General features: G+C 36.9%; 1 protein-coding gene across 11 annotated transcripts in view; it reads right to left on the bottom strand.

Annotated features, from left to right (window-relative positions):
• Positions 1-14,068, bottom strand: part of FUT8 (fucosyltransferase 8) — a 486,032-nt gene that overhangs the window by 97,306 nt on the left and 374,658 nt on the right. For all 11 annotated transcript variants that reach the window (XM_064374947.1, XM_064374953.1, XM_012438120.3 and 8 more), the window contains 2 exons: positions 12,694-12,809; positions 12,414-12,576 (listed from right to left, as the gene is read on the bottom strand). In XM_064374947.1, coding sequence (XP_064231017.1) covers positions 12,414-12,576; positions 12,694-12,809 — 279 coding nt within the window. The remainder of the gene's footprint in view (positions 1-12,413; positions 12,577-12,693; positions 12,810-14,068) is intronic.

Here is a 14,068-nt window from a genome sequence, read left to right as displayed (position 1 = left end):
CTTATGTCTGGCGTGGCAGTTTTGGCGGCGCCCTGGCGCAGCAGTTCTTGGTGCAGAGTAAACGGGACTGGGTCCCCTTTTGGTCGACATTTGGAGCTCTGGGAAGGCAGAGTTGCCTATTCAGCTGATTGAAAAAGGGACTCAAGAAGGAAGCCAGACCAGAGATTCCTGGGCAGAAAAGGGCAGAAAAGCACCATCAATCTTAACGCTGCTGTTTTAGCCGGCGCAGTGGGTTGCTCAGATTCCGGCGCTGGGAATCAACAGGTTGGACATCCACTCAGAGACCTAAAAAGGCTGAGAATACCCAAAATCAGAATGCCTCTCCCTCTACAGGGGATCACAGTTCCTCATCAACAAGGGATCAAGGCCTGATAGAGAACGAGTGCATTCCAATAACAGAATTAGGCTTCAGAAAGTGGACAATAAGAAACTTCTGTGAGTTAAAAGAACATGTCCTAGCCCAATGTAAAGAAACTAAGAACCTTGAAAAAAGGTTTGACGAAATTCTAACGAGAATAGACAATTTAGAGAGGAATACAAGTGAATTAATGGAACTGAAGAATACAATATGAGAACTCCGCGAAGTATGCACAGGTTTTAACAGTCGAATTGATCAAGCAGAAGAAAGGATATCAGAGGTCGAAGACTAACTTAATGAAATGAAACGAGAAGACAAGATTAGAGAAGAAAGAGTAAAAAGGAATCAGCAAAGTCTCCAAGAAATATGGGACTATGTGAAAAGACCTAATTTACATTTGATAGGTGTACCTGAATGTCGTGAAGAGAATGAATCCAAGCTGGAAAATATTCTTCAGGATATTATTCAGGAAAACTTTCCCAACCTAGTAAGGCAGGACAGTACTCAACTCCAGGTAATACAGAGAACACCACAAAGATATTCCTCAAGTAGAGCAACTCCAAGACACATAATCGTTAGATTCACCAGGGTTGAAATAAAAGAGAAAATTCTAAGGGCAGCTAGAGAGAAAGGTCACGTTACCCATAAAGGGAAGCCTATCAGACTCACAGCAGATCTCTCAGCAGAAACCCTACAAACTAGAAGAGAGTGGGAGTCAATATTCAATATCCTCAAAGAAAAGAATTTTCAACCCAGAGTCTCATATCCAGCCAAACTAAGCTTCATAAATGAAGGAAAAGTAAAATTTTTCGTGAACAAGCAAGCACTCAGAGATTTCATCACCACCAGGCCTGCTTTACAAGAGCTTCTGAAAGAAGAACTACAAACAGAAAGGAACAACCAGTATCAGTCACCCCAAAAACTTACCAAAAGGTAAAGAGTATCTCCATAGTGAAGAATCTACATCAACTAATGGGCAAAATAGCCAGCTAGCATTAAATGACAATATTAAACTCACAAATATCAAGATTAATCCTAAATTTAAATGGATTAAATGCCCCAATCAAAGACACAGACAGGCAAAATGAGTAAAAAGTCAAAACCCATCGGTACACCCAGATCCATCTCATAAGCAAGGACACACAAAGACTCAAAACAAAGGGTTGGTGGAAGACTTACCAATCATATGGAGAGCAAAAAAAAAAAAAAACCAGGAGTTATAACTTTCATCTCTGACAAAATAGACTTTAACAGTAACAAAGACTAAAAGAAACAAAATGGTAAAAGGATCAATGCAACAATGGCAACAATGCAACAACAGGAGTCAATGATCATAAATATATATGCACCCAATATAGGAACACCCAGATACATAAGACAAGTTCTTAATGACTTATAAAGAGATTTGGACTCCCGCACAATAATAGCGGGAGACTTTGACATCATATTGTTAATATTCGACAGATCAACGAGATAGAAAATTAACAGGGACATCCATGATTTGAACTTAGACCTGGAACAAGTAAACTCAGTGAATATTTATAGAATTCTTCACCCCAGGTCCACAGAACATACATTTTTCTCAGTATCATATTATACCTATTTTGAAAGTGACCACATAATTGGAAGTAAATCACTCTTCAGCATTTGCATAGCATTTCACAGACTTAAATGAAACATTGGTTGGCTGTTTGTTTGTTATTTTCTTCTCTTATTCCTTCCTGTCTCTGCTGTTAAGCACAATTATTGGCAAAAAAGGGGTTTTTAACACCTCTTTTTAGATTGCATTCCAGCCTGGGCAACAGAGCAAGACTCCTGTTCTCTCTCCCTCTTTCTCTTTCTTTCAAAGAAAAAAAATGAAAGAAAAAAAACAAAACAGAACTTAGCATGTGGAGGATGGGAGTCAGAATTTAACTACACAGGAGAACGTGCAGAAAGGGCTATTATCAACTGTCCCCCTAAAATGCAAGGGTTCCTAAATCCTGCTAAAGACCTTTCAAAAAGAGTTACTCGGCTGAGCGCAGTGGCTCACGCCTGTAATCCTAGCACTTTGGGAGGCCGAGGTGGGTAGATCACCTGAGGCCAGGAGTTCAAGACCAGCCTGGCCATCATGGTGAAACCCCATCTTTTTTTTTAAAAAGAAGAAGAAATGCAAACCCCAGAACCACAGCAATGTATACAGGCCCAAGTCAAAGGCCAGACAGCGCACTTGACCCTGTCAAGTTGCCCGCATGGCCCTCTTACAAGTGCACTTTACTTCCTTTCATTCCTGCTCTAAAACCTGTGTAGATCTCTCACTCTGCCTTACGATCCTCTGGCCAAATCCTTTTCTCCAAGGAGGCGGGAATCGAGCTGCTGCTGGCCGATATGGATTCACTGCTGCTAACATTCCTTCCCTGTTTATTTTTTAAAGTAATTATCATTTTCCAATGTACAATATCACTTACTTCTTATCTTTCTGCCCTACTAGAATTTAAGCTCCAAAAGAGTGAACTTTTTTTGGTTGCTTTTTTAAATTTTATTTTTTTGTTTTCTTTTTATTGTTGTTTAAATCGGCATGTGGAACACTGCATGTCACAGCAAAATATTCAGTAAATATCTTTAAATAGATGAATGAAAAAGTAGCAAAAGAAAAATCTTTAAGAGTTTATATAATGAGATAATGATGATCATTTTTAACTTTTACAAATCCAGTTTGATGGTAGAGAAGTTTGGGGAATAATCCTTACCTAGGTGTAGCTCCAGCTTCATCCCTTTCTCAACACTTTGTATTAACTCCTCTGTTTAAGGCATGCTTAAGAGTATAGATTATTATGAAAATTATAAAGTTAGAAACTTATTTATATTGTCAACAAAATTACACATCTAGAAATCATTTACAATGATTGTATTAACTAAAAACATACAGCATTAGCTGGAGATTCCAAGGGTACTGAGAGAAAACTGATGTATTACAATACATAAAAACAACAACAACAATAAGTAAGTACACCTATTCTAAGTGTTTTACATTATTTCATTTAATTCTCACAATTATCTGATAAGCTAGATAAAAAATGTCAGGCATTGAGAGTTAAAATAATTTGCTCCAAGTCACAAACCTCAGAAATGTCAGAGTAGGAATTCAAACCCAAGCAACAGGTTTCTAACTACTACACTAACAAATATTAAAGGAGGAGGTCCAGAGCACAATAATGTACACTCTGCTCAATGTAAATACCCAAAATCAGAAAGTCTGAATCAGAGGAGAGAACTTTGGGAGCCAGAAATACCAATTTCTCAATTTTGGTTCTACCTCCTACTAACTTTGTGTCCTAGGAAAGTTATTTTGACATCTCTGAGACAAAGTATTCAAAATACCTTCCATATAGCTCTTTAAAAAATGCATAGTAATAAGACACACAAAATAGTAATATATGTGGTAGCAGCTATTTTTTTTAAATGCTAGAGACCCTCAGGAGTTGTTTCAGAACTTTTACATTGTGTCTGAAGAGCACCCACAAATAATTCTACCACCAAGAGGAAGGATCTATTAGATGTGGGTAACAGTACCATGTGGTACTGATGGTCGATCATAAAAATGACCCGATACTGAGTTCCCTATAACACCCAGAAGAAGGGGATTGATCAGTAAGAAGGAATCACTTAAGAGATAGTGAAACACGCTCTCAACAACTGTGATTTGCCTAAGAGTACGTGACACAGTCTTAGTACTCTTTTATTCCTGGTTCTTAACTAGATGCTAAACTATTTAGTAAAAATGCAATGGCAGCCCACAGGAAAGTCTTATTTACTATCACAGAAAGCCATTAGAAGTACACATGATTAACAGAGAATACTTGATAATAGCCCCTTTGAATAAAGTGAAACTATTAATACAAATAAAAATTAAAAATTTTACCCACCATTTAGACTATTCATCCTAAATTAATAGTGGAACAACTGTGAACAATGCTTCAGAACAACAGTGCCATTTGTGAAGCACTTCAGACATCTGTTTCATGTGTCAACATTATTCACACACAGAGGACACTTTGCAGCTTAGCTACTTCCATTTTCACCCTTTTTAAACAGGGCAAGAGGCCAATATGTAATGCCTTGTCCATTTTTATATTTGTTATTCTCAACTATAATTCAAAACATTTTCTTTTCATGAAGGAGTCTTTGGCTGCAAAAACCAAACATACAACGTAAGAAATAACCTAAAGTCTTATAGACTGGGCAAAGTTTCAACTTTTAAGTTTTTTCAGATTATAAAACTGAGTTCCCTATGGACTATTCTGTAGACTACAGTATTCTTTTATAGTTACTGGGGGTGGTGGGGAAGTCACTATCTGTATGAAATTGTGAGTTGCTCATGGAAACACAGAAGTCTTTAACTATAATAGAGCTATAGAGCTCAGCTAGAAGTTCATTTAAAACATCTTCTCAGTTTTATAAGCCTCTTTCCCATCTTATTTTTTTAACAAATATTTATTAATCATCTGTGCTGTGCCCTAAGATACAATATTGAAGAAAGCAGTTATATTCCTTTTTCTCATGAAGCTTACAGATAGCCAAAAAATGAAGAAAACAACTACGATTTATGGTAAATTTTATAAATACAAGAAATAAAATGGTATAATAGAGAGTATCTGTTGAGCACAGAGATATAAACAATGGGTTCAGGCAAGGTTTCTCTGTCATAGGGGTATCTAACATGAGACCTGAAGGATAGAAAGGAGCCACTCAGGTGGAGAGTGGGGAAAAAGACCTCACCTACCTGGGTCACTAACTGAAGCCCCATGTGACTTGGGCACAGGCAGGGAGGAGAAGAGGCAGATGTTACAGTAAGAGTAGCAGGTGGGATTCTCACCTGATGAATGCGTATCTTCCTCCAAAGACAGAGAGAAAAAGAAGCTATACTTATAGACAACAATATAAACTATTCTTCCTCTTATCTGTATATTATCTGTTAACTGTATATTCTTTCAGATTGAACTATCTTATATATCATTTATTCATTTTGCAAATGTTTATATAGCAATGACTAAGTATTTCATAGGTTTCATCATAATTGAATGCAGTCATTTGTTTTTTTCCTACCTATCAAATAGAAGTAATCACAAAACTTGTTCCAAGTATCAACTTTATTGAATGATTGAGACAACATTTTGCTCTTGATGGCCAGGCTGGAGTGCAGTGACACAATATTGGCTTACTGCAACCTCCGCCTCCCAGGTTCAAGCGATTCTCCTGCCTCAGACTCCCAGATAGGTATGTACCACCACACTCGACTAATTTTGTATTTACAGTATTGACAAGGTTTCGCCACATTGGTAAGGCTGGTATTGAACTCTTGACCTCAGGTGATCCACCTGCTTTGGCCTCTCAAAGTGCTGGGCTTACAGGTGTGAGCCACTGTGCCAGGCACAAGTCTCAATTTTAAATAACAGTATTGTTTCTGGAGATATAATACAGTGGAATAACAAGTTTATCAGCAAATGTCTGTTGAAGGTTAAAAGGAAATTCAATATGCTCTTAGTTTTACGTTAAAGAGTTGAAGTGATTCTCCTGCCTCAGCCTCCTGAGTACCTGGGATTACAGAAGTGTGCCAGATGCCCAGCAAGGTTTTTTTTGTTTTTCATAGAGGCAAGGTTTCACCATGTTGACCAGCCTGGTCTCAAACTCCCGGCCTTATGTGATCCACCCTCCTCAGCCTCCCAAAGTGATAGGATTACAGGCATGAGCCACCATGCCCCGAGTAGAACAGAATTTGTGACTCTAAAAGCAAGCCACCTATGACAGGTATTAAAACTTCTATTTCAAAAATTGATCATGTTTTATGTTCTTTGTATTTTCTGCTAATTTCTCTATTTTAATAGTCATAAAACTCGATTTAAAAAAAAAAAAAAAGAGTTCTAGTCTGCCTCTATGCCACCGAGGAACCAAACACAAAGAGGGTTTTTTGTTTACACTTGATTCAAAATGTTAAAGAGAGAAGTTCATACGGGTGGGTGGCTCATGCCTATAATCACAGCATTTTGGGAGGCTGAGGCAGAAGGATCACTTGAGCACAAGAGTTCAAGACCAGGTTGGGCACCTGGCAAAACCCCCTCTCTACAAAAAATAAAAAGTTTAGCTGGGCGCAGTGACACATGCCTACAGTCCCAGCTACTCTGGAGGCTGAGGCAGAAGGATCGCTTTAGCCCAAGTTGTTTTCACACCACTGTGCTCCACCCTGGGTGACAGAGCAAGACCATGCTTTAAAAAAAAAGAGAGAGAAGTTTACCCTAAGGGCCAGCACAGAGATGTAATTCAAGCAAGAAGGTGAAGGAATTAACACTTAAGGGTGAATGTGCTGGGTGTAGTGGCGGGCACCTGTAATCCCAGCTACTCAGGAGGCTGAGGCAGAAGAATTATTTGAACCCTGGAGGCGGAGGTTGCGGTGAGCCGAGATTGCACCATTGCAACAAGACCAAAAACTCCATCTCAAAAAAAAAAGTTTTCCTAATGTATTAATATGTCTGACCAGAGCCTACTAGAATCTATAATGTGTCAAGCACTATGTAAAGTATATTATGTATTTTTCCTCATGTAATCATCACAATGCTGTGCTACAGAAATTATATCCCCATGTGTAGAAGAGAAAATAAAGCTCGGAAAAGCTAAGTATTTAGCAATTAAGAGAAATGATTTTGGAGTAAAACAGTTCTGCTACTTAGCTTGTGTTAAGCCACCTAATTTCTCTAGACCTAAATATAACTTTAGTCATAAAAAAAAGAAACTAAGCCAGGTGCAGTGGCTCACACCTGTAATCCCAGCACTTTGGGAGGCCACAGTGGGCAGATGACTTGAGGTCAGGAGTCTGAGACCAGCCTGGCCAACACAGTGAAACCCTGTCTCTATTAAAAATATGAAAATCAGCCAGGTGTGGTGGCATGTGCCTGTAGTCCCAGCTACTTGGGAGGCTGAGGCACAAGAATCACTTGAACCTGGAAGGTGGAGGTTGCAGTGAGCCATGATCATGCCACTGCACTTCAGCCTGGATGACAGAGTGAGACTCTGTCTCAAAAAAAAAAAAAAAGAAAGAAAGAAAGAAAGAACAAATAATGTGTATATTGTAGGACTATTGTGCTAATGAAATGACATAATGAATGCAAAACCTTTATTATAGTGACTGGCATGTAAGAAATCCTTAGTAAGTGGTAATTTTTAATGTCAAAATCATTCTTAACTTTGGAAATCACGTGTGTGGTAGGAGGAAGCAAAACAGAATTAAGGCTACTAGATGAAAAACACTCTTTTCCACCTGGAGATTCTTCTTCTAATGCAAACTTTATTTTAGAAGCACAGTTCCATTACAGGAGATGAAGAATCACTATTTGGCTGATAGAGATTAAGTGATGAGCAGAATAAGGATGACATCATAAGAAAATGTATCCCTTTGCACATGAATATTAGAATGAATGTTCTAGCACCACTTTGAAAAAATTCTGGATTCCTTAGAAGAAAGACAATCATACACAAACATTTTGTTCAAAATAAATTCAAAACTCAAGAAACAATACCCACATTCCAGCTTAATATAAGTCTCAATCAAATCACATCTCCAAGAACTTAGTAAGATCTTCCTTCATCCCTCCCTCTCTATCTTCTCCTGTGTGTTTGTGTGTGTATGAAATAAAATACAAAGAATAGAACGTTTGAAGGTTCACCAAACTTAACTTTTCAAGAGTGGGAGTATCAATTCTTGGACCTTCCAAGGAGAATGAAAATACAAGCTACTGGGCAACAACAACTATGATCAGAAAGTTTAAAAAATCTGTAAGTTATTAACCTACCAATCTTTCCTCCATACCCCTTATATGAGTCAGTCATTTCCTTTGTTACAGAATCCCCCACAATGTCTTTTTGTACATTAGCAAATCAGCATAATTTCATAAGTATCATTCACCATTTGGAGAACACCATTTAGTCTTAGCAAAGCTGCTTTGTATATTACTGATAATGAGATGATGCAAACTAGGTAGGGGAGATGAGATTGCTACTTTATTGGATTGTTTTTCAATAGTTTCAGTAAACACAGTTGAAAAATGGCTCATCTCCTGTACTTTAGTTAGAAGTTTAATAATTGTTAGAAATTATCATAAACAGGACTTGGTAAAAATAATAAAGTGAATAAATTAAAAAATAATAATTGTGGTAATTTAAAAAGCAGTAAGAAGCAGCTTTGGTATCGTTTTCATAAACTGGTATCTGGCAATATGAAGATGACAAAAAGAATCAGAGCAACAGTGATTAAGTTAAATGTGTCTCTGCATCGGCCTGAAAGGTTGATAAAACAAGACTCCATGATATGCTTGGAGGCTGAGGTACACATCTAAACTGCCATAAATCCAAGCACCGAACCCACAATACTGTATAAATAATAAAACCACAATGGCAAAAATACTTTCCCTAAACAGCTTATTTCTGTCTATTGCAAAGAGGTAGACTAGGGTCAATTCATGATCAATGACCTCAAAAGCTACAAGTATATTTAACTATATTACTGGGAAGAATGGTCATATGCAATCACTAGAAGGAAATCATCATTTAAAAATCTAGTGATGCTAATACTTGAGATCAATAGAGCAGGTAATAATATGCTACCCTAAATTTTTTATACCATTAATACCTCTAAATTCTTAAGAAGCCTGTAAAAGCTTCTAAAAGCCCAATAATATTACTAATTACTACCAGTTGATTACCCAACAGTGGTTGCAGACAGAGATTAGGCCCTATTAGTTATTAGCTATCAAGGTCAATCAGGTAAATAAATAGTGTTTTACTAAAAATCTCAGGTGAGTTGAATCTCAGATTCAAACTTATGATATTTGGCCCCCAGGCTGCATTTTAATGCCTGGTAATGCAAGTAATGAACAACAGGAGCCACATTCCACAAGAGAAAAATGGTGCCCTGACTACCAGGAAACAGCATCAAGGGGGCAACAAAGGAGAAGAGTCTTCCCCCACAGCTTACTGATGGGTCACTAACCTACAGAAAAATGTGATTTTTACCAGGAAACAGGCATCAATGGTGAACTCACAAAGAGAAAGAGGGAGTCTATAGTTGTAGTTCTCAAAGACCAGCAACTTTAGCATCACCGAGTATTACTACTACTTTTATGATCTGTTTTTCATCACAGAACACTTTTGACACCAAATGTGGGGTTTTCCACATCAGGTAATTCTCCAAATCTCTGTGGACACCAACTAGGTATTGACATCAACTACCCAGAATTAGTGCAGACCTCTCAGTTCCATAATACTACACCCTACTTCAGATGCCATCGCAAGTACTAAGTGCCCAGGGTACCCACACTCTGTCAAATTTGGCTACAAATTAGGGGTTCCCACAAGGAACTACTCAAGTTCAATAATATGTTAATAATCTTCTAATCCAGGTAGAAGGCTGCAAAACCCTTATAGAGCCCAAAACTCAGGAGGGCTGTTTTAAGAAGGCAGGCCCAAACCCAGGTGGCAGCCTCACTGTGGTCACAGCTTCAGACTTAGAAACCTATACACTATAATTTGAACCAATGTAAAAATAAAATGGAATTTTGTGTCATATAAAAATTACCAGAGGCAAACATAAAAGTTTGTTTTGATTTTAATTCTTATACTTAAGGATCCTGAAATTGGTCAGTAAAAGGGTATATTCTATATAATAAAAATCCTTTCTATTTGTACATTCATCAGTTTAAGGGTTATTTCTCTAATGTTTGGTTGTGTTTTGCTCATTATTTGTATTACCATATTCTAATCTGTCTTCCTGGAGTTAAATTACTACCCTGTGATGTTTCGTCCCAGGCTCATTGCATTTCTGTTTAAGACAGAAAAAGAAACTGACTTGGGTACCTTTTTTGTTTTCAGTGAAATACTGTTATTTAACATATACTAAAAGGCACTGTAAGGAATCATAATACATTTAATATGGAATTCAACAAATACAAAATGGAAAATTGATTTATATCAGTTTCTCAGGGGCCCATTTATTATATTCACTTTTCATTTGTACATGTGGTCACAAAACATATGCAAGTTATATGCACAAATTATATTAATATATACAAAATAATTCCTTAAATAATTATTTCAATTCAGCTGGACATGGTAGTCCATGCCTGCAATTCCAGCTACTCAGGAGGCTGAGGAAGGAAGATCGCTGGAGACCAGGAATTCGAGACTGGCCTGGGTAACATAGAAAGACCTCCACCTCCGGAGGCTGCAATGAGCCGAGATCGCGCCACTGCACTCCAGCCTGGGAGACAGAGCGAGACTCTGTCTAAAACAACAAAAACAAAAACAACAAAAGAAGAAAGACCTCCACCTTTAAAAAATAAAAAAAAAAATTCTTTAAAGTGTAAAAGAATTATTTTAATTTAAAAATAAAACAGAAAATTAAAGTCTCAAGTTATTTAATAAGTCAAATCCTTTTTTTTTTTTCCCGAGAGAGAGTCTTGCTCTGTCACCCAGGCTGGAGTACAGTGGTACGATCTCTACTCACTGCAACCTCTGGCTCCCAGGTTCAAGTGATTCTTGTGCCTCAGCCTCCTCAATAGCTGGGATCACCGGCATGCGCCACCATGGCTGGCTAATTTTTGTATTTTTAGTAGAGAAGGGATTTTGCCATGTTGGCCAGGCTGGTCTCAAACTCCTGACCCCAAGAGATCTGCCAATCTCAGCCTCCCAAAGTTTTGGGCTTATAGGTATGAGCCACTGTGCCTGGCCCAATTACTCAAATCTTAAAATTAAACATTCCATCAGAAGTCAATGGCCAAAATTCTCCTTTACATACAGCATAGTCTACCCAAGTCAAATCCTCTTCAGATATGAATTTTCCTACAAAACCGCGATAAGCAAAGACACAAGCACAAAATTCCATTTAAGAGAAGCTTGGTGCCTAGAATCAGCTTTAGGGTAGAGAAATATTAAGGACAGAATTAGTCAGCGTTTGGTTTAGTGGTCTAAGTATGGCCTGATTGCAAGCTGGGCAAAATATATCAAAGGTTCTGCCTAATGTGTCGCCTAATAATTCACTGCCCCTTGAAATCCATGCTATCGTACTTCTATAGATTCATTAATGCTAAAATGATTCCAATAAAAAGATAGATTTTTATTTACAATTTTACCTAAAACAACACAGCAATTTTTCAAAATCATTATAATACTGCTGCTGATGTTAATAAATATGAAATCTCTTAGTTGTATGGGGTAATTCTTTTCCTCTTCACAGTAGTCAGTTGTGCTAATACAACAATTTTTCTTTTATTGTTCACTAATGAGACAGTAATTGCCATCAGAATCCTACTGGGAACCTAGACTTTTAAATATAATAGGCCTAAAGACAGGTTTCACTGTATTTATAATGATTTTCAGATACATTTTGTTCTGTATGAACACAACAGCAACAAAACGTTTTCCTTTCTGAGTAAGATAAACTTCATATTATTTAGCAATGTGTACACAGAAGAAACAGCTTTAACCAGGTTGATCTCAGGTTCCTCTTTCCAGCAAATAAATGAAAGAACAATGAACAGAATGCTCCTTTTTATTTAAAGAAAAAAAAAAACCAACTTGTTAACCTATCATTAGAAATCCTTTTAAAAATTTTGCTATTTTAAAGTTTTTAATGTTTACATTAGAAATGTAACCATCAGACTCACTTAGTATGAGTTCCAATGTACCACAAAGCAAAACTGCACACTCCAATTCAAATACTGATTATATATAAAGAACATTTATAGAAAGATATTTTAATGTATTGTTGGCTGGCATCACTACCTTCAGAATTTATTTAGAATGTAAAGATTTCTAGAAATACATTTTAATTAAGACTTTCTGGTGGTATATTTTGGTTGACAAACTGCACTTGGCAATTACCATTCTTTGGGACCTCAGGTACTCTTCTCTTAAACACTGTAGATACTATTAATATTTACCACTCAACAGATGGATTAACAAGTCTGTTTCTCATTCTTGGATTATAATCTTTTCTAAAGCCCAAATAAAATGTGAAAGGAGAATGTACCTTTCATGATGTCCTAAATCCAAAAGAAATTCATCTGCATGTCTTTGGAGTTCATTTCCTTCTAAGTTCTTTAATTTCTTCAATTCACTCTGTAGGAAAAACCAGAGCTCTTTAGCTCCATTTTCAATCCTCCTCCTCAGGATTTCATGATCCTTCCCCAGACCTGCAGTCAAAGAATAGAGAGTCGTAGCATTTCCAACATTTTGATAAAAGGAAACTTTCAATTATTTGTGCTAAAGCCCATAGACTGAGGAGGGAAAAACAATGTATAAACACCTACCATTTCTGGTCTGTTTCTTGTAATTTTCAATCTGTTCTTTGGCCTTAACAAGCTGTTCTTCTAAAATACGTACTCTTCCTGTAGCTGGCCCCTGATCAATGGGGCCTTCTGGTATCCTATAGTTCAGGGAAGAAAATGTAAACATTTAGCTTTTAAACTGTACAACAAAATAGAAACTCACTTTACTAAAACATTTATACTGTAAACTCTATAAGCTGTTGAACCATATAGCACAAAAGATGTACCAAACGGAATTTTCTCTTCAAAAGTATATGATTAACCAATGAAATGGACAATGAAATGATAATAAACAAAAATAGAAAATAATAATCTACCTCAGAAATCTATGATCTTCTAGGAGTTAACAAACCTCTAGAACTTTTTCCTAAAATCTTTCATCCCATTACTTAGAGTACCACCATCAGTGGCAAAGTGGTCAATTCTTCATTAGTGGTTAGGAGTAACAAAAGTGAAGGAAAAAGTAAAGAAAAGGCTTAAAAGAAATAAGGAAGCATATCTGAACATGCGTCTATGGATATGCTCAAACATCAAATATAATATATTTCTAAATTAATTACAATATCAGACTATATAAATCTGTCTTTCAATTCATGACCTTAGAGTACTAAGTACTGGTTTTATATAGAAAAAGGAAAGACAAGAGTAGAAGATGAAACATACTGGAAAAAAAAAAAGGGCCAAGTGTAGTAGCACATGCCTGTAATCCCAGCACTTTGGAAGGCCCAGGTAGGAGGATCACTTGAGCACAGGAGTTCATGGCCAGCCTGGGCAACACAGCAATCCCCCATCGTTACAAAAAATAAAAACACTAGCTGGGCACATGGTGGTGTGTGCCTGTAGTCCCAGCTACTCAAGAGGCTGAGACAGAAGGGCGGCTTGAACCCAGGAGTTCAAGGTTACAGTGAACTAAGATCATCTCACTGGATTCCAGTGTAGGCAGCAGAGTAAAAAACCCTGTCTCAAAAAAATAAAAATAAAAAATTGAAGATTATTGTCTTACTCATTTCTATCAGCAACCAAAAAATCAGTCAATAATATAAAATTTTGGAGCACAGAACAGCAATTCAAGATCTTTTACTTATATTATCAACCTCTCTGTTCAACTTAATTCCAAACTGTGCTTGTTCCTAACATGTTTTGTTTTTATATGACTTTTGGCAATATACTATACTCCACTTTGATGTACATAATACAATTTTGTGTTAGGCTAAACAAAGGTATCACAAAGATATCCATAACCTAATCCCTGAAACCTGTGAATATTACTTTATGGCAAAAGAAACTCTGAATATGTACGTAATTAGATTTTGAAATTGGATTATCTAGGCGGGCAATTTTGTAATAACAAGTGTCT

This window comes from Aotus nancymaae, unplaced genomic scaffold, assembly GCF_030222135.1.
Source record: "Aotus nancymaae isolate 86718 unplaced genomic scaffold, 86718_ANA_hifiasm-v0.15.2.pri h1tg000011l, whole genome shotgun sequence".
In the NCBI taxonomy this organism is placed as follows: domain Eukaryota; kingdom Metazoa; phylum Chordata; class Mammalia; order Primates; family Aotidae; genus Aotus; species Aotus nancymaae.
The sequence above is the reverse complement of the archived record's forward strand: the minus strand, read 5'-3'. Positions and strand labels throughout refer to the sequence as shown.